Genomic DNA, 22,128 nt, shown 5'->3' on the forward strand with positions numbered 1-22,128 from the left:
TGTGGCGATACTTTGTTGCTCTGCCAACCACTCTAACTCCAGTTCTTGCTCTTTTTGCTGTTGTTTCTATTGCTTTGCCATTGGTGGTATGTGATAGCAACTTGAACGATGATTATTTTTAGTTCAATGCACTCGCCAGTCGGAAACTAGGGCAAGTTCCTGCTTTGTACACGAACAAATTCAAGAAAACTATAAAATATGTTAAATATCTAGCAGAAGTGTCCGATTTCCAGTTACCCTGTGTCTCTCAAAAATATTTTAAAATTGCCGACAAAAATACTACATAGATTAAAAGAATTGGTGTAACGTCATATGCTGCATAGAAGAGTGACAGTTAAGGAAAGACTGTTCCGAAAGTTCTTACTTATTTTAAATCGACACCTTAGTACTAGAATCCTAATTATTGGTTTAAGTTGTCCCTCGAGAACATTTTCAAAATGTGAATGTGTTGCGCAGTGTCCAAGTTAAATCCTGTAATAACATGTTCACACGCACTTTCCTTAATTAAAGTCGCAATTAGAATTTTAGCTTGCCTACTTATATGCGACTTTAACTCAGAAAATTGCTATTCGTGCTACAAATTTGCTGTAGGTGCAACGTATTACTGAATGTCCTTGGGTTCTGATATGCGCACAAATTGAGAGCGAAAATTCGTGAACTTTGATTTACCAAGAAAAAAGGAAATGCATCAAGTTTGAATGTAATAAACTCGAATGCATTTAATGACATAAGCTTCTCTTCTATAATCTGAGCGAGCAGTCTTTTCCCATGTTACACAAATATGCGATGTAATTTGGCAATGGCGTCACTCTGTCTAGCGGTAATGTTGTGGTAGCTGCAAAACTGCGCGGGCGGACCAATTGCTCAGCTAACAGGAACCAGCAGAGCTTGTGTGTTTCTTTGAGACTGAAGCTGAAGCAGAAGCAGAAGCAGAAGCTGTAAAAGTGTCGGCGTTTCGACTTGGCTCGATTTGACATTTGCCATTTCGATGGCTGTACACGCGTTCCCCGACCTCGTGCTGTTTTCGGCTCGTGCTTAAATGTCAAAGTTGACAAATGACTCTACCGAACAAATTTAATCATTGACAAACAAACTGTCACAATGACAACTGCCTTTACGCGATGTGAGTTTATTTTATTAGGCTATAGTACAGCAATCTGACAGAACTGCGATAATTTTGCCCAAAAAAAATTTTATGACAAATTCGAAAAATGTTATTGTTTACGTAATAGGGAATTTATCACACCCTATGTCCCAAAGGGACGACCGTGAGCTGCTTACAATATTATAGTTATTTCTAAAATGTTGGTACTGAACTAATGTCCAACATTTATTATTTTTATACTTTTGAACTTTTTGGGGAAACCAGAATAAATCTGTACTTTAAACACGTCTGAACTATTTAAACTTTTTTGAGGTTGACCCACGTGGTAAACCTCACTCTCCCAATGCATCCTTTAACCAACAATTCACAGCGCAATGGATGCTCTGAAGGGCTTTAAGCTCTTATTATTTAGCTACTACAAAGGAAAAGGAGAAACCAACAGCACCTGGAGGTCTCTTCAATTTATTTCCTCTTCTTTCTTTGTGATGGTTTAGCTGTGGTGGTCTCACACATCGGCAGTATACGAACACTAAATGCCCTTTTTGCAATAATGCTTTCCAACAAGAAGAAAATACTTTTTATTTGCTCTCTTCATTTGTTGCATACTTTTGGGCTGCTAAAAATATTTATTTGTTGCTGCTCTAATTATTATTTGCAAGAGTAAACTTCGCCAACCGCCCACCGCCTACCTATCACACCTTCCCACTCACCCCGATTAGAATGCTGTGGTTCGCGAGAAGTCGCAATCCAAACGCCTTAATCGCTGAGCGCTTTTTGTTTTATATATAATTCAATAAATCGCCTCCGTCTGCGTCTACGCTTCAGATTCGGCCTGGGGATTGTTGTTACGGCTTCTGTCTACGCTTATCACGTACAGACATATATACACTCACCGATACACTCACACACGCACACTCTCTCAAAAGCACGGACCGTTTTGTTGCCTGTGTGACTTAGTGATACAGAATTTTTACGGTGTTTCGATTTTTTGCAAGTTTTTTTTTGTTTGAGTTTGACGTTTTTTCTTGGCTACACTGAGCTGAAAATTTATCACTTTTGTTGTTAATTATTTTTCAAATTACTTAACAGGCAATACTTTAAAATTTCCTTAATATTTTTAACGAAATGCCAAATTACAATTTTTTTTTAAATTTGGTTGCGTTGAATGCGAGAAAAGCTGAACTATCAACGATGGTGATGAAATTTTCACTGAGCGACGAACCGAGTTGTTATATATTCATTTCCCACCAAAAAGTAATGTGTAAAGGAATGAGAGCATTTTAGAAAAGAGAAAAGCAAGAGAGAGACAGAGAGAGCGCGAAGTGGAGCGCCAAACACTGGAAGAACTGTATAATCACAAACAAAAATATTTCAAATTTATGTTTTTTGAGATAAGTTCTTTTTGTAACTAACTCAATCCATGTTTTGGTAAACTTGTTAACATTATAAACCGATAAAGAAAAGGAAAATATTAATTCAATTCCGTTAATACTAATGCGTTAGACAACACTACAAGGCAACTCTCAGTACTCAACATCCCTCTTCAATAGCTAGCATGAGCGCATGCGCTAGCCTTATAGTAAAATTTGCGGATGTATCGATTCATTCAAGTCTTCTTGAGCATGCAAGAAGCAACCACCACATATACATAGACACTCGGTCAATAGACACATGAATACCTTCACATACACATACACACTTCGGCAAAGAACATTGTAACGGTCGAAACGATGGGTGAATGATAAAAACCGAACATAGTATCAATTTCGATTGATCTGGCAACCTCACTCATTCACAATGGCTACCAGCAGATGCGGATGAGGCGTTAAACAAAACATGGAAAGATGTGGCCAAAAAACCAGACGTGAAAAAATGTCTGTGTGTAAACACAAAAGCAACAAAGCGAAGAGCACACAACGACAACTAAGCAACAGCAACAACAACAAACACAACAATAACAACGACTAACATCAGTAGAGCGGCAACTAAGCTAATGCTGACAGAGCTTGGAGCATGACTCTCCAACAGCAGCACAACTTCAGTCCCAACAAAACTTTCGAGCCGTAAAGTCGTTGCAAACGTGTCAAGCGGAAACTGAGTTTTTGATCTGCGCTTTGAGTCGTTCTCATTTTTCTGTCTAACATAATTATTAATATTGTGTGAGTGCAAGCAACTGACGTCATTTGCAAAGAGTCACTACTATTTGTTAAATACCAAAAGTTAAAAACAACAACAAATGCACGACTATTTGTTGCATAAAACTTGTTTTCACGTGCGCAATCCCATTAAATGTACATAAAGAGCGCAACGTATAAGTGAATTAAATGGAAATACCAAAATTATAACGAAGTTATAACAATATATACAATCACTCAAACAGCCGATCATCAAAAAATAAAATATTTTTTTATAAGGAAGATCCTTTGCAAATATGTATCTTAAAACAAACATAAAAGAAGCTTGGAAATTGCGCGAATTTACGATCAACGTCTCTTCGAACTGCGAAACACGCTCTTAGCTTGGCTTAAACTGATTAACTCTCTTAGTTGCACGCTCATGTTTTGAGCAAAAACAGCTTTTGGCTAAATGTTGTTGAAGCTATTGCATAAATTGTAGCCATACTGCATATACAAAATATATTCACAAACAATATTTCGTTTCTGTGTCTGTGTGTGTGTGTCAGAGTGGTTTGCGTGTATGAGAATGTGTGTATGTAGTTGTGCTAAGCTGCTCGTGGGTATTCTGCTATTTCCGCCAAATCGTAGATCGCACTCTTAGAAGCACATTATAAATTATTTAGTCTGGCTATAAATAACTTTGAGCTGTATTCAAACAATACCAAGTGTCTAAATGTTTATTCGACTCGGCGAACAAATGGCCGAGATACGTTAATACAGCAAATATATTCGACACTGGTGACACTGGACTTTTGTTGTTTCATATTGTTTCAAAGTGCGATCTCATGACGTAAGCCGTCCTCTCTCAGTTAACTCATTTCATTTCTCGGTCGGTACAAAAGATCAACAATTAATTTTTGAATTTGTATACCTACAACTGGAATGTCACTAAAGCAAATGCACGATACGAGTATATAATGTTATGAAACGAATTGCAAGCTTTTTTCCAAGACATCAATTCTAAAAGATCTATTCGATCATATCGCTTTTGATTTTTATGAGACGCAATGTAAAATGAAAAACGAAATCTTGTACGTGAGAATAAAAGCCATGCTCTCGCTGCATGACCCACATTGCAATAAGGTTTTTTTTTTTCATTTTTTTCTCTTTTTGATACAAAATCATATTAAAAGATTAGAAATTATTGTGGCGAGCAGCAGTCTACACTTGTGTCACGTTTGCGCACTTCAAATTTTCTAGAAAGTTATGTCTAGAAAACCACAAAAATCTTAAAGTTATCAGAGATGCAGCTGCACAGTTCGTAGCTAGGCAATAAACAGCAGGAAATCGACCAGCTTTGTCAGTACATTACAATTGTAATCTGAGTCGGTACTGCTGTTGACTCATTGTCTTGTGAGCATTTAGATTCTAAAATAACAACAGAAATTTTCGATGGATGAGTAATCTGTTACGAACTGCAACTGGGATCAGCACTTAAGTTGCCAACTGCGTGCTGCGCATGAAATTTTCTTTAATTTGGCTTCACAATTTATGGAATTGCTCAATGCAAATTCACTGATGAACGACTTTTTGCAGTTGCCAAAAGGATACGCAGCGAAAAACAAAAGTCTAAGCCAACGAACGTGCCACACAATGAAGACGCCCCACACAAAGGAAGCTCTGACAGCGCTTTGGCTGCTGTTCATTGCGTTGCTACTCACACAGGTAAGTTCAGTCGACATTTGCTCAATCTAAGAGTGAAGTTATGAGTGTGCTCGAAAAGTACAGAATTATAAACAATCATATGGAGATTAGTTTTCATCCATTTCACTTTTCATTTGCATACAATAATGTTCTGGTCGAGGCCAGGCATGAAAACGAGGTTAACTGCGGCTTCTGACATTACCTGACCATTTTCATGGTGTGCTCATGAAGTCGCACAAACAACATTCACTGAGGAAAACGTGAATTTTCCACGGCAATTTTCTAAGCAACACAATTTAATGAACTGTACTGAAGCGGGGTCGGAGTTGGAGTCGGAGTCAGAGTTGGAGTGTCGCTGTCGCTATCGCTATCGCATCTGCAGCTGCGCCAGTTTCTCGCTTTGCTCGCTTTGTTGGTTTATCAATAGCTTAGAGGTTGTGCTCATATTTTCCACAACCCGAATGTACTACTGACCGATATCTCAACTTTTACCAAGCACAAATTCTATGGCGTGGCCCTCCTCGCAAAGCCAATTTTCAATTGTTTAGCTCGACCAAGAAATGCTTTGATTTCATATTCGGTTCATTAAATGGCTCAAACCTATTAGAGCGGCAACGGCAAAGGCAAAGACTTGACATCAATTGAAATTGGTTTAAGCCGGTATTTTAGTCGCAGCTGTGTATTTGTCGTGATTGCTTATAAATAATTGAGATTTAAAAACAAAACTCAGAAAGAGTACAAATACTTTCAGTTTCAGCATATAAATAATTTTTCAAAATAATAACATACACCAGAATACAACGAGCGTATTGAACTATTTAACATGCTTGCCGGTTGTTTCAAAATGACATCATAACACATAAAACACAGATTTCAACGCCCACAAAGATTGCAAAAAAAAATTCGTATGGGCTTGGCAATCAACTAACGTCAGTGCCTCAAGAGCATAAGAAAAACCTCAGCGACATCTATGTTAAGTGCAAGTATTTGTTCAGCCTTTTGTTAGCTTTGACTAATGCAAAACTCATAGAACCTTGACGCAAAAACAATGGCAAACAGACGCAGCGATATCGCAGACCGTGATGGAAACGATGCCGATGATAATGAAGGTGTCCGATAATGTTGGCGATGGTATTATAAGTTTGCCGACGACGTGTCGAGTAGAAGCATACAACTTCTACCTGCAAACACTTTTACATGTGTGGATGCGTGTTAAATATCTGTTAAAATTGAAATTTAGCTAGCTTACGGTACATTTCGGAGTGGTTGATGTTGCTGTTTTCGCCTTACAGTCTGCTTGCTCTTTACACTAATTAAACAAACTACGAACTTGCGTCTTTTAGTGCTAATTTCTCTCAAAAGGTTGTTCACACACTCTGCGTACAGTTGCCAGCTATGGAGAGCGAACCTAAAATACTTTGAATACTTAAAATGCTCAACGCATGCGACAACTAAGCGACATGTCTCCTAATTTCGAGTACAGTATAATTATAATAGCTGCAAGTCTTGCCCATGCTCAATGCTCGAATATTGACTTAAATATTAGCAATGGTTGCGTGATGTTGATGTTATTATTGTTGTTACGGGCCATTTAAGTCAGTTTCAATGTCATCGCATGCTAATTCCCTGAGCCCACACATACATACACACAGACTAACAGCCAATATACGGCGCTGAATGTATTTATATATATACATATGTGTATGTCGTCATGCTGTGTGGTGTATATGAAAAAGGCAAATGATTTGAGAAGTCGCGTATTTGGTAAGATATGACGCATTAAATGTAGTTTGCCGTTGGCCTGCGGTTAAGCCGAGTGGTTTTTTTTTTGCCTTTTGTTTTTGCATTAACCAAGTGTGTGGCAATAATGTAGTTTGCTACAAACCGAAACCAAACTGACAAGCACGTGTTCTCAACTCCACTTCAATTACAATGATCCGAGCTGTTGTTTGAGGCTACACGATTACAAGCGATTTTATAATATGCATATTTTCAGTATATTCAAAAATGCTTTATGAGCTAAGATGGGTCACGGAGAAAACAAAAGACTTAGGCAACAAACTTGTTGATTCTTTTCGTTTGTCTCTTCGATTGAAGGTATTTAAACTTAGGATCTTTTGACTCATATTTTAGCTTTGTGCTTAGGTTAACGGTATAGCGAACATACAGTTAACCGGCACATAAAGTTTTCATAAGTTTTAACAAGTTTATTTTCTGCTGCTGTGATAACCACAGAATTCACATAGAATATTCGTCCATCTAATCGAATATGCTCTAATTAACAGTCTGGCTGGATCTGCATCAATTCATATTGACCACAAGATCTGCACTGCAATGAGGTAAACTGATTGCGATAGACCTCATTGCGTTGTCATACTACAAACCGGACTAGCTCTATTAGAAGATCAACCAGTTTTTTAGCCACACGCACACATCACTAGGTTAGTAAGCCTTAAGACCATGCAACGGACTAATTCACCACTTAAACTGGCCAGGAAGTGTCCATGGAGATAGTTATAGACATAGCAGCCCCTTTACCATTCGTCTTTCGCACTTATTACTATGTGCGAGAATATATTAACAAATATTTGTTGTCATCGCTCTCTCACAAAAAGCACAAAAGCTGAAACAACAAGTAAGAAAGCTACAGTCGAGTGCACTCGACTGTGAGATACCCGCTACCCATTTTGAATAAAAGAAATATATTTTGCGGTATTTTCTCAAAATATACCAAATATACTGCAAAAATACTAAAAAAATATACCGAATGGTATATTTGGTATATAGACATAGTACCGTATTCAAAATATACCATAGACGGCACAATATACCAGATTGTCAGCCAAAGCAACTAAGACCCCTAGTAAGTAGGCGTTTTTGCCCATACAAAAGTATTTCTTTAATAACTTCGACAATTTTTATCTGATCGCAACAAAATTTTCAGGAATCATAAATACTATAGTTATTATTGTATATACCAAAATTCGGAACTCTAGCTTTACGCTTGTTATTCGATTTTTTTGATTTGCGGGGGCGGAAGTGGGCGTGGCAAAAATTTGAAACAAACTTGATCTGCGTGCAAACATAACAAATGCTGTCGAAAAAAAATTATAGCTCTATCTCATATAGTCTCTGAGATCTAGGTGTTCATACGGACAGACGGACAGACGGACATGGCTATATCGTCTCGGCTGTTGACGCTGATCAAGAATATATATAGGGTCGGAGATGCCTCCTTCTACCTGTTACATACATTTCCTGCCGGCACAAAGTTATAATACCCTTCTACCCTATGGGTAGCGGGTATAAAAAGTGTGTTTATGTCATGCCATCCAGTGACCACAAAATCTATTGGCGCTGAGTTGGCCCAAAACTGAGTTGATTTGGAGTGCCAATTATTTTGTTTACTGACCGACAATTGCTCGTTGTCAGTCTATCGTAAAATTCACTGAAATATATGCAAAAATGTTGGCACAACATTGAGGTGGTTCTCAGCAATGGAAATTTCCCAACTAAGAAACTTCTTTCTTTTGTTTAACTGTAGCTAGAACTTTTCATTATTTGATTAACTTGCATTGTTCAGCTGCAGCACAGTTTCGTCTATTCTTCTGTTTTGCTCTTGCTTTCCGTTCTCTGACACTCACCAACAGAAAAACAAAAACGTTCCAATTTTACAATTGTTTTTCTACTTGAGGTAAAAGTTGGATTTATTCCAAACTTTTCTTTGAAATTTCTTTTTTTATTGGCCTATAAATGATGTTCTATGGTAGCTTAGCAATTTGCATTGAATGTGCACTTTGAAAACAAATAACAAAAATTAATAATATACGAATGGAATGTTTGTATGAATTCGCCAGAAAAATGAGATGAGTGGTTTGACGAGTGAGGGTCTGTTCAATATAAACGCAATTATACTTTTCCGAGAAGTTTCCTATTAGTCACAGTCACAATAATTTCAAAATGAAAAGTAGCTTTTACAAAGGTCATAATTTGACTACTCAAATCTTGATTGATGGCAATTAAATGAGGATAGAAATGAGCAAGAAATGCATAACAATAATGTAAAGAACTTTCGGTAATTTGTCGGCATTGTTATTGCATTAAAAGGGTTAGAAGCAGATAAATTCAATTAAAACCGGCTTTCTAAATACGATTATGTCCGAGTTTTCTTTTCTCAACATTCAAGCACAACACGGGACCCACAGTTTCCGACAGCAGCGAAGCAAAACTATAGCTTATGAAGAACTATTAAATCGAAACTTTTCTCTTGATATTGTTATGATTGACAGAAGAATATAACTCTATTAAAAAAAACTAGCAATTAGTTAAACACATAAATAAGCAACGAACAGCCTGAAGCACCTGATGAATTCAAAGGCTTTTTTTGCTATTGTTGTTGAATTGATTAACAGAAGAAACTGTTACAAGATGTGTTCCTTGAATTCCATCCAAAGCAACAACAAAAGACCAAACACAAGTGCTTATTATTATATTAGAGCTATGACAGCGTAAAAGCCGCACTATTGACCCCAGCCGTGTGTCTGAGTCTGCCTTGAAATCCGGGTCTAGGTGTAAGTACGTATAAGGGTCTGGGTCTAGGTTGAATGGAAACGTCCATACAAATACGTGCTGTGGAATAAGCACGTCAGAACATCAATAGACTGGCGCGCCAACAATGGAAATTTAATTGAAGCTACAACGTTAATAATTATAAGTCTTAAATTTGGTCAGCAAAAAAAAAAGAAAACTATCAATGCTCCATTGAGCTAAGTTAAAATGCAAGAGAAACAAGTAAGAAAACTACAGTCGAGAGTGTTCGACTGTGAGATACTCGCTAGCCATTTTCATCAAAATCATATTCAACAAATATACAAAAAATATACCGCACAAATTCAAAAATATTTGGTAAATCGATATTGCACGAAATTAAAAATATACAAGAGTGTCAGCCAAAGCAACTAAGACCCGATATTTCTTAAATAAATATTTCTTAAATAACTTCCACAATTTTTGCCTGACCGCAAGCAAATTTTTGGGAATCATAATAACTATTTTGTTCATTTGTAGGGGTGGAAGTGGGCGTGGCAAAAAGTTTAAACAAACTTGATCTGCGTGCAAATATATCAAATATAGGCTCTAATCTAGTTGTTCATAGGGATAGACGAGCAAGCAGACAGACAGACAGACAGATTATATTACTTACATTTTCTTTAAGTTATAATACCCTTCAACCCTATGGGTATCGGATATAAAAACGAATTATTTTGATATTATGCTCCTATTACATAAACAGGGCAGGGCAGTGGAATGCTAAAAGCTTGTTTAGCATACAGCTTCATTGCCATTTCGGCCGCCCAAAAACTCGGCACAAAACATAAACACGGTCAGCAATATGCGACTGCAGCGATCCGAGTTTGCAGCGACTGTAATGCAATCTGTGATCGCTTAAACGGCAATTTATGCGCTGCCCGCGAAAATACCGTGACAATTTACAATCAGCTGCAGCAGCAGCCAAAAGAAACTTGGCGACTTGGCAACTCAGGTCTCCAGCTCGGAGCCAAGCCGAACCAATCCGAGGTCTTATGTTATAATTTACTTGCCAAGCTTTATTACTGCACCACATAGCGGAAATTCAAATGCACACAAAATATGTTAAATCACGTGCCCCTCCGTCCATCGACTGCCTCTCTGCTGCTATCCACTGTTTTGGCTGCTTTGCCCCCTTGCTTAGTCGCTTATCTGTTGTACTATGCCTTTTGTTAGGCACAAGTTTCGTTTCGCTTCTAACATAAGTTGTTGTTTCGGTGTTAACATTTTCAACTTGGGCTTTAGCATTAGCAAATTTATTTGGCAATCGGTCGCAAATATGCACAGCTGCACTCAGTCGGAGCTCAGGTTCAGTTTGAGTCTCGAGATTGTATCGCTGAGCAACTAACTATTGCGCAATATTTTAGTTTACTGAACGATGGCGAGAAGGAAAAACATTTGAGCCTACAAATGAATGTGGTGACTGGACATGAATACGAATCATTTAAATGGCGTTGCTCCAAATCATATTATTCATGTTAATCATAAAAAGTTTAAACATACAATTATTATCTTGACAATGATAACAATATTATTGTAAGTAGGCTGAGTTTAATAAATATTCAATATAAGAATCCAAGTTATGCTACATGTTTCTCATTGTATATTCTAAATTTTAAGACAAGTTGATTTTCAGTTAAGATCTCGGTTCTGCGATTCATTATTTTAAAATAGTTAATTGCCACCATCAATTGACAACTGGTTACTTTCGTCCACTAATTGCACTTATCTCTGTTCTTAATGGTTAATAGTTAAAGCCATGCTGAACGAGTTTTGGTTTATTTCAACACTGCTTGACCCCAGCAGCAGTATAAATCAGCAGTGAGCATAGCTTAATGGGCCACGTTCAGCGGGGTAAGCAGTCAGAAGTCTAGTTGAGAAACGACTCCAACTGTGCGTGGCCAAGAGCGTATCCAATTTTGATAGGATTTCCATGGGCTGCAACTCCAACTGACACGGCAAACAAGTTTGTGTTCCAAGTCTTTTGTTTCGTTAGTGAACTAGAAGCTTGAAGCTGAAAAGAATTTTTGAAAAATCATCCGAGTGTCCTGCGGCAGTCAGGACAGCGACTAGTCAGTGGCTAATGACCGAGCACATGTGCCCAGTCGTAATCCATCAAATCAAAGCCTTAGTTCATTGGATTTATAGTAATAGTTGTTGCGCTGTTGTTGACTCGCGCTCTCGCATGTCAAACAGTGCAAGTGTCCAATTGTGTTATTCAGATTTTCGCTTTTGCTTATTGTCTTTTCTGTGCCTTGCTTTCGCATTTTTGTTGGTTTTGTTTATATGGAAAGTCAACAACAATCAGAGCGTGTTGCATAATACAAAAAGCCAACAGCTGGCAGTAATTTTTTGCTTCGTTTTTTCCTTTTTTTTTTGTTCCGATATTTAACAAGCATAACAACCAACGGCTGTGCGCATGCAAAAACTATTTTAATTGACTAGACTCGACTGTAGCCTCGGCTCTTGTACTGAATGTAAAATGCAAAATGTATAGAAAACAATTGCATTTTGTCAAGCGACAAATTGTCATGGGAGTTGCAGTTGCAGTTGCAGTTGAAGTTGCTGTTGCTGTTGCTGTTGAAGTTGCAGTTGAGGTTGGAGATGTATGCGTATCTATAACTAAAGCTAAAACTGAGACTGTGGTTGGAATTAAATTGCCTTTGCTACGTGCTCGGTATGACCCTCGAGCTTTAAAGCGAAGCCCATTGAACTGTGCCGCGAAAAGATTTGATGGGGATATAATTGCAAAGCTAACTGAATTTTGCAAAGACAACAATCCAGTTTATCGGCCTATAAAATTATTTTTAGTTATGGATACTGGTCGGTATCGGCCGCTAAGTGCTGCACTAAATTTTTTGTGCTATGCAAAGTGAACGTTCCAGTTGTCGACCAAACAGCGAAGTAGCCAAAGTGGAATGTAGCACACTAGCCAACATGTTTTTGGCATAAGAAAATGCAACTCAAATTGGGTCGAAGCGTTACTGCTTTTCTCTTGACGCACAGTAGCCTGACAGGCAAAATTAAAAGCTATATTCGTAATGACAGAAGAGTTGGATAAATGCATTACAAACGGATTTCTCGGGCCACCTTTCGAAAGTAAATATATACATTCGGACCATAAATCAATTTGGGCCACGTTAAGTTGAGGGACAGACTGGCTTAGCCCGAGGGACGGCTGCCAAGAACGTGAGTTGGCCAAAAAACAAAAACAAAAAAAAAAATGTAAAAAACGGCATCAATGCGATTGTCATGACATGACTTACTTAGCTTTTGTGTCGCTTATCTAGCGCCTACGGTTTGTAATTTCAGTTCCAGCTTGGGCCACAGTTGTAGCTGAAGGTAAGTCTTGAGCTGAAGCTGAAGCTGGAGCTAGAGCTGGAGTTGGAACACAAAATCAATTATCACGACGACGCGACGGGAACCCAAGTCAAGAGTATGCCAATAAATTATCATCAAGCCAAATGCCTTTGACAGTGCGCGACTGAAGTTGGAGTGAAGCGAGTTAAGGCCTAAGCTGGACCTGAAACTGAAGCTGACCCAAAACGTGCAGCTTTTTTGGCCAGCTGTAGAAACGCCAAAGTACACAAGGTTCTAAGTTCTATGACTGTAGCCTCTTGCAATTAATTGCGACTTTTGTTAGATCTTTCGCTTAGCCATTAAAATTAATTAGAGTTCAGGTATTCCAGTATATTCCTATGCGCTCATTCAATGAGTTGGATTTTTAATGTTCTCCATGTTAATCGTTTACAAGAATGAATTCCCACAGAGCACACCAAAAAATAGGTCAAAGTTATTAGCGGAAACTTATATGTATCTCTATGTTCTTCCGTCCCTTCCACAGGTTGCCGCACAGGAACCGCCAGCAGCTCCCAGCGAATTTGCTCCCCATGTCACAGCCACCTGCAAAGCGGGCACAATGAACATCAAGGTGAAGTTCAGCTCTGGCTACACGGGCGCTGTCCATGCGCGGGATCATCGCACACAACCCTGCATGGCCATGGGCGATGGCAGCGATTCGGTTGCCTTCAGTCTCAATCTGTGGGCAAAGCAAGGAGCACCCGACTATTGCGGGATCTTGGTCAGCAACGTGAGTGGAAGCAATGTAAGCATAACCTTTCCTAACAATATTAACCACTAAAACGCGAGCCAATATTTGACTCTACATCTGATTTTTATAAATTACTTTTTACTGTATCAACACTTGGCGATTTAGATTTTCGGTTCGAGTGTTCATTGAAATGGCTTACCTTCTATTTGATATATAATTTGACATATAAATGTGAAAAAAGGCTAGTTGTGATATACCCGCTATTTATTTTCAATTGAAGCACAACGGTGTGAAGGAAGTATTATCATTAAAATAAAAAAAATTAATTGGTTAAAAAACATACTACCAGATTCTAGAGTACAAAATTAACCAGATTGTCAACTAAGCAATGAGGACCCGACAGTTTTTGTCATATAAAATATTTTCTAAAAATATTTTCTAAAAACTAAGAAGTTTTTTATTCAATCGCAACCCATCCTCCAGGCATCATAAGAATTACTTATATTCTGTGTCGAAACCTAGTTTTAAATTTATGCTTATTTATCGACCTGGAGAATATTGCAACAAACATATTTAGTAAACATATTTATTGCTAAAATTAAAAATAAATCATATAAAACCTTTGATTGATTTCGAGTTGGCTCTAAAAAGTTCTCAAGCTCCTACACCTTTATGCTAACCTTGTTTAAAATCGGCCTGTATTGCAATGTGTAAAAAGTGGAAATTTGTTGAGAATTGCATATTCATAAATCAATGTTCAATATGTTCAATATTCCTACAGATATCGTCCCATTTTTTGACTCTGCACAACGATATATACATATATTAGTTACATATTTCCCGCCAGAGCAAAATTATACTACCCTACTACCTTGCGGATAGTGGGTATAGAAATCTCAAGTGCAGCACTGCACATTCGTTCGACTCGAAATCAAGACAAATCAGCAGAGTCTGAGCAAAGGGCTACGAATAGACGTCAGTCTGCATAGTAACTATGGCAATAAAAATCAAGTTTAATTCTACGTACATCACAGGCGTTGACAGGCGGTGAGGGTCTCAGGTCTGGTTGTTTACTTGCAAGTGTGCGTCTCTGTCTGAATGTGTGTGGGGAGCAGCAGCGAACTAGCTTGAACAATGGCAAAACATGGCAACAAGGCATTAGCATTAGCCATACTCATATATATGATATATATGTACATATGTATGTATGTATGTACTACGCGTTTTGTGACTTTGTGGCAACCATAATGCAGCGTGTTGAAATGCAAATGATCATCGTTACGCGTCATGTTATAAGTTTAGGCACATACGCGTACAACAATATTAATTGCAATGTCAAATCGTTGGGCTGCACCCTGTATCCCAAATTTATAAATAACTATCGCCAGGGCAAATCAGTAAAGCAGCACAAGCAGAGAGGAGAACACTGGAGCACCAGACGTGCTACACACACGAAGGTAAATACATATGTAGGTGTAGCAGACTTATTTCTGCTCTTTGCGGCCACCTTCCGCTTGTCGTCTCGAAGGGGAGGTCCTCTATAAAATTAAATCACGCTTATCGCGACGGCAGCTCTGGTTTTATGTTAGCCCGCGAACTTGCAACCATGCAACGATGCGGGTAACCAAGGGAAGCCAATGGAAACTGTTGCCAGTTGGGAGTGTCGACAGCGCGCCGGCGTCTAGCAACGACCCAGGCCACTTTCAGACAGTTTCATATGCCCAGACACGGTTTTCCACGCCTCGACTTAAACAGCATTCCAAACTTTTGTTACTAGCGCTTATACCCGCTACTTATTGGATAGAAGGGTATTATATCTTTGTGCCTCCATGAAATGTATATAACACGCAGAAATAGTCATCTCCGACCCCATAAAGTATATATATTCCTGATCAGCGTCAACAGCCGAGACTATATAGTCATGTCTGTTTGTCCCTTCCTCTGTCTGTCGGTCTGTTCGCCTGTCCATATAACTAGCACTTGTAATGTTTTCACGCGTATCAAGTCTGTTTAAAATTTTATTACGCAACCGAAAAAAATCAAAGAACAATCATAATTGTTAAGCTTGAATCGCCAGTTTTTGGTACATACAATCACAAAAATGGGATAAAAATGGTTTAGGTTATTTAAGAAATATGTTTGTATGCTGCAATCGGGTCTTAGTTGTTTTGTCTGACAATTTGGTATATTTTGTATTGTATGGTATATTTAGAAAGTAATATGATATCGATATACGAAATACGAAATATAGCCTTCGTTATATTTTTGTATTTTTTGTATATTAAATGAAAATGAGTAGTGGGTATCTCACAGTCGAGCACACTCGATTGTAGCTTTTTTACTTGTTTTGTGTTCTTGTTTGTTTGGATTTTTATAGTGTGCGTATGTGTGCGGAATTTGTGTCAAAAGAATTTTGCTTACGCTCACAAAAGATCTCGAACAATTTTGATGTTATTTCTTAGCGAAAATTTTTTTTGTACTCTAATAGTTAATTGCTCTACCCAACGTCTCCTCTCGACATTGGCTGACCTTGGCGAGTGCATTGCAAATTGAAATACTGAAAAAATCTCTCGAGACTCGTCGTATTTCGAGGTTCTAGGCCAGACTCCGGTTTGGATGCATCTCTTTGGAGCGCCGTAATCTCTTTGATTTGGTTTTTATGACAAAGGCCCTCACATTGCCGTACTTGGCGAACCATAAAATTGGCGCTTACAATGGCAAGCCGCAGTCAACAATTTAACATAAGGTTCAAGTTGTTTTTAGTGCTGTGACTGCTGTGACTATAGCTGTAGCTGTATTTGTATTTGTATTTGTATTTGTATCTGTATCTGTAAGTACTGCAAGTACTCAGGCTGTATGCCATTGTGGGTTGACTCTTGAGTTGGTGTACTTGAACTTATTCCATATTTTGTCTTTTGCGTTTTGTGTTTTGTTTTGCGAGTGGGACGTCTCTTTGCCCCGTCGCTTTTTAGCTGCAAATTATTTGCCATTATTTTCTGATGAGTGTTATGCTTCTCTATGCAGCACTATTATTATCATTTAAATGATAATTGCATTCAACAGCTAAAAAAAAGGAAAACAAACAGAACAAACTAAAATTATATACCAATTTATCTATTAAGTAATTTAAAAAGCCATTGCCACATTGTATACAAAGAGCTGTGCGCTCGGCGTCATCTTACAAGCTCGATTATAAGTGCCAGTGTATGGGAAATCAACGCAATCATTATCTCGACTTTTAAGTTGGTTTGATAATAACTTCATAATGAGCTGTCCGCTAGCAATGTCTACAACGGCTGATGCCCGTTTAACTCCACTAGTCTCACCACCGTTTCCGCTTACTGCCTTCCACTTCTCCTTGTCTTCAATTTGAGATCATAGTTTTATCGGTTTGACTCGGTTCTGAAGTGTAAGTTGAACAATGGATTGTGACATTACTTGATATGTTGCTGAGCCACTTAATCTATTATTCTGTGTTAAAGGTATTTATGCACACTTTTCTAGTGTTCATTGGCTAACATTTTTAACTAAACTACTCACAGACTTATAAACAAGAACTCCCTTATGTGTTGCGTCATAATCAATGAGATTAATGCTTCAATTCATTCATAAAACTCTGATCACATTTAACACCTAAAATGTAAAAAAAAAAACTCTGACGTGGGTCGTTCAGTGAATAAACATTGTAAAACAATATTAACATAATATATATTGCAAAACCAGTTTGACGACCAACTGTTAAATACGACAAGTCTTCATTGCAATGTGTTTATAACATATTACAAGCAAAACTCACGACTCAATTGGTCAGTTTTATTGTTGTTTAATGTGTGTTGCAGTCTTGCACCTTACGAGTCAAGGTTAATGTGAATCATCAATCGCAGCGCCAGATCAATGAAATTCTCTTTAAATACTAGTGAATGCGACCAGTTTCATAATAGCCGAACCACAATTAAGAACCGCTTAAACGTTCAGACGAGTTGCTCGCCAAAGTCATTCGTTTGGGTTCACATTCATGCGGCTGCACAAATAAAACGCTAGATTATATAAAATACCGAGTTTCCGTATTTCAAATGAAATGCAATCGTGTAATTACCGAAATGTCAGATGCAATCATAAAAGGCAGCACACTCATTAACTGAAAAGTCTAGTTATTATTGTGACCGCAAAGCGTAAGATTCAATGAAGTTCAGACGGATAGTAAACATTGCGAGGAAAATGGTTAAAACAAAACATACTCGTATCAAGAAAAACTGGGAAAAATGTAGAGGGTGAGAAGCCCATCTGACTAACTGACGGACTGGAGCTCTAGTAGTCTGGTAAACTGGTAGACTGGTAGACTGGTAGTCTGGCAGTCTGGCGGGCTGCCTGTTTAGTTAGCTGTCAGCGTCACACTTGGCAGCCTTTTGCATTTCCTTGTTGCTGCTCGTGTGCAGCAATTACATCATGGTGACAATTGACGGGCTGAAATCTTTCCTCGGATCTGCCACAAACAAACGCTTATTATAAGTCAATCCCAAAAAAAGACTGACCAAAACAGAATGCTCCTAGGGCTTGCAGCTTAGATTATTAACGTGGCTTCTTTAACCCAATCAACACAGAAGTTCTTTGCTTTTTTAATAACCAACGATTTAACTGATTACACCATAATCTTATTCTCCGTCTGCCATCTCTATCCAACTCACTGTCTCTTTTAGCGCACTGAGGAACGTTCTATTCAACTGGCGGTGCGTGTGCATAAAACTCTGGAACTGGCGGATGATAAATTTTATGTGATTACCTGTGGCAAATCGGGATTCACTCGGTAAGTTTGACTGATTTCCAAGTTGCTTCGAATCTAGACTCGAGACAATTGTGCATACGATTACTGTTTGTTAAGTTTGAGATATAATGGAAAAAGCTTCCGTCAGGTCCAAGTGGTCCAACTTTTACGAATTTCGTTTGATTTCTCGAAACTTGTTTTTTTGGTTCGTCGTTTTCTTTGATGGCGGTGAGCAATAAAAGATCACATTAAGCCGAGATATACATACATGTTCACATTCAAGTACTTTTTGTCTGCAACCCGTAGGTGTTGTTTCGAATGCCTTTTATTGATTTCCAATATTCTAAACAACTTCACAACTTGAACTCAACGGGGAAGGTAACTCAAGGCCATTGCGCTTGCTTCAATTAATCAAATTCGTTTGGTATTTTCTTAATCATTTCGCGGTAGCCACCGTTGCCCGTGTTCTGCACAATTAACGGTTAACTATTTATGGCACCATTTGAAGATTACAATCTTGGTGTTAAACAAACAATGTAATTATACCCGCTACCCATAGGGTAAAAGGGTATTATAACTTAATCCTCCAAGAAATGTGTGTAACAGGCAGAAGATGGCATCTCCGGCTCTATAAAGTATATATATTCTTGATCAGGGTCAACAGCCGAGACGATATAGCCATGTCCGTCTGTCCTTATGAACACTTAGATCTCAAAGACTCTATATTTTTGCAGTATTTTGCGGTAAATTCATATGGGGTATTATAAAATTAATACCGCTCTGTTTTGTTTTTACTCAAAATGAGTAGCGGGTATCTCACAGTCGAGCACACTCGACTGCAGTTTTTTTTCTTATTTTCACTTGCCATAGTTCGATAAAGCCAATGACTTTTTGTAAGTATTCCAAGCTACAAGAGTTCGTTGTCTAAGTCTTTTGTGTGAACGGCGCTGTAATCAAAAGCCATTCAAACAAATAGGTAAATATACAAGTACAGCATATGTATGGGTATACTAAACGGACTGGACTTTTTTACACATGTTCCGCTCTGCTTGCTAACAAAATAACCGCAAAACAAAAAGAAAATTGAAAAAAAAGATCGACCAAAAATGTGCAAACTATACTATTCACATATAATGTGTGTATATATGTATTTGAATGGCACAAGATTCAGTTGTCTATAACGTAATGACCAGCAATTGCATAACACCAATGAAACTGCAAGCCAATCTGAGGAGAGCACGCTTTTGGCTCTATTATCGTTGCTTTTAATTATTAACGCAATGGGAGAAAATTTATAATTGTAGTTTTCAGACCAGATAACGGTTTTTGAACATTTCCATTTTTATACATCTTGTAGTGATGACAATGCCCATGTTGTGATCAAGTTTCTGGAAAATGATCATCGCGTGCGTGATGCAGTCTATGGGCGTGAATATAAACTACGCGTTGAGTTCTCCAAGCCAAATGGTAAGTTAGGCAATTGTAATTACCTGTAGCAATCACTACTAAAGGGTCATTTCCATTCTTAGATACCTACAGCCTACGTGTGGGCAATTGCTTTGCCTTCGACAAAAAAAATATGACCCTCAAGTTGACTGATGACCGCGGGTAAGTTCAACTGCCTATTAATTGTTTGATTGATATCAAAATAACGCCTCCTATCACTACCAGCTGTCCCATCGAACCCGATCTTATGAGTCGCTTTGTGCCCACTTCTGATGGCCGTGCAGCAGAGGCAACAGTTACATCCATGTTCAAATTTCCCGAAGGTAACCAACTCAGTGACAAACTCAACGTTCATAAATGTAGTCTCACAATGCCAACTTGCATTGAATGTTATTACAGGAACTGAAGTCCATCTGCAATGTGATGTCATTCAGTGTTATGGTCGGTGCGTTGAGATTGACGATTGTCACGAGGTTGCTCTAGCCGGTTTCACCAAGGGCGGCAATGGGCCACGTCAATATGGACCTAATGAGGAAGGATCCAGCATTGCGGCCACAACGGTATACGTTTTAGATCCTGCTGAAGCCAGACGTGAGTGCAAAGAGATACCTTTTATTCGCAATGCAGTGAGTTAACTCATATTTTACAGTATTGGCACCGTCTTGCGAGGAAGGTGTACGACCAAGCTGGTTGCTGTGGCTGACCATTACCCTAGGAGTTCTGTTCCTTATCATGCTGCTGATGAATATTTTCCTCTGCACTGCCATGAGTTGCAGTTGTGCCAACACTGAGGTAATAATGCTGATCAACTTCCTGTAATCTAGCTATGTACATAAATAGCAGTTCGTTGTGAAATCTTTTCATCATATGCATATGTATTGTAATATTTAAAACCCATTCTCTCTTTCAGATCATTGAGAAGGAGCCCTCTATCATCGAAGAGTACGATCCTTATCGCAGTTGGCATGGCAGTCAGTATGGCTCCCGCTATTCGCTGCATGGCCGCGATGCGCATAAGGGCTATACTAGTGGCGGCTCAACGATACACTCTAATAGGTCTGATAGATATTAAGCCGATATACAAAATACACACATGCAAATACACATACACAAAAGCTCGAATCTACACTCGATATGCATCTGTTCTGTTCTCACAATACTTTTCTCTGGTAGCTGTGGAGCCAACACACAAACAACCACACACAAACATATTTATATATATAAAGCATGCTTACAAAGCCTTGTATCGTATCTATGTATCGTATTTTGTTCTACTCGTATCTTTTGTTAACTCTACTGAAGTGACCGCTCTGCTGGATAACAACTACAACAATGCAACACAACCTGTGTTCTCAAAAAAAAACAAAAAAAAAAGAAACAAAAGAAATATCAGAAAAGAATATGCATTTTTCATGCCTAGTATTGCAACTGTAATTAACCGTTGATAACTTTCGTTTGTCTGTATCAAAACTAACTTTACAAAATAATTAAGCTGATCAAACTATATATAGAACGTACAATTTTGACCTGATCCATACCCAGAAAAACTAACAATTCACTATTACAAATTTGCTAACTAAACTGTCAAGTACATTTTGATACGCCTACATTTATAAATATAATTAATTGACCATTGATTCTGTATTAAATCGCACTACTTCGAAGGTCTATACCAATTGATAACGATTATGCAATTGTACATTCACGACCCGGCTCTAGACATTCCTCCACGTTGCATGGACAGCGTGCGCATCGCGGACCGCCCAGTAATATTTAAAAAGAAGCTATATATAATTAATTCATAAGTCAATTGTGACAGTTTCAATGCTTAACTTACACACTTAAATACTTTAGCATATTGGAGAATAATTATTTTATCTTCATTTTCTCGACTAAGCTTACAATGTACATATATAACTCAAAGTGTTCATTCAATTTTTTCCAAATTCTTTCATTGGAAGTGATTCTGCTGTAAAATACTAAATGAAAAATCAATAATTTAACATTAATTAAAGATAATATATTGAGAAATAACAAATAACCGTAAGTCATTAGAATGTCATAAGTGGAAGTGAATGTGTACTAGTGTTAGTGTTAAACATCGATGTAAAAACGAGAAATCCATTCACAAAATTTCTAAAACAGAATTAGTCCTAAGTACTAAGAAACCATTTCGAATTGTTTAACGTTAATCATAAGAACTGTAATAAATTTTAAAATAAAAAAAAATGACCTGTAACTTAAAATCATGTTATTCAATACCGTAATAAAGTAATTACAACTCAATAAACTAATTTTTTTTAATTCTCAAAATATTACAACATATATTGCAACTTGTTCAAGAATATGCATGAAA

The 22,128-nt window shown here is 37.9% G+C and overlaps 1 protein-coding gene across 3 annotated transcripts; it reads left to right on the plus strand.

Annotated features, from left to right (window-relative positions):
- The first annotated feature begins 3,134 nt into the window (after positions 1–3,134).
- Positions 3,135–22,062, plus strand: LOC117575167 (uncharacterized). Of its 3 annotated transcripts, none has more exons than XM_034259270.2 (11): positions 3,135–3,264; positions 4,819–4,947; positions 13,358–13,618; positions 18,262–18,368; positions 19,684–19,793; positions 19,856–19,934; positions 19,998–20,095; positions 20,172–20,363; positions 20,422–20,564; positions 20,683–20,828; positions 21,438–22,062. In XM_034259270.2, exons 2-11 carry the CDS (start codon positions 4,876–4,878, stop codon positions 21,547–21,549), a joined length of 1,320 nt encoding a protein of 439 aa, XP_034115161.1. In that variant the 5' UTR covers positions 3,135–3,264; positions 4,819–4,875; the 3' UTR covers positions 21,550–22,062. The 3 variants fall into 3 exon arrangements, with proteins under 3 accessions (XP_034115161.1, XP_034115162.1, XP_034115164.1); XM_034259271.2 differs by having other exon boundaries at positions 13,358–13,603; XM_034259273.2 differs by having other exon boundaries at positions 3,136–3,264; positions 20,683–22,062.
- Positions 22,063–22,128: the final 66 nt, after the last annotated feature.

The sequence above is a fragment of the Drosophila albomicans genome, chromosome 2R (genome assembly GCF_009650485.2).
Source record: "Drosophila albomicans strain 15112-1751.03 chromosome 2R, ASM965048v2, whole genome shotgun sequence".
NCBI classification, from domain to species: domain Eukaryota; kingdom Metazoa; phylum Arthropoda; class Insecta; order Diptera; family Drosophilidae; genus Drosophila; species Drosophila albomicans.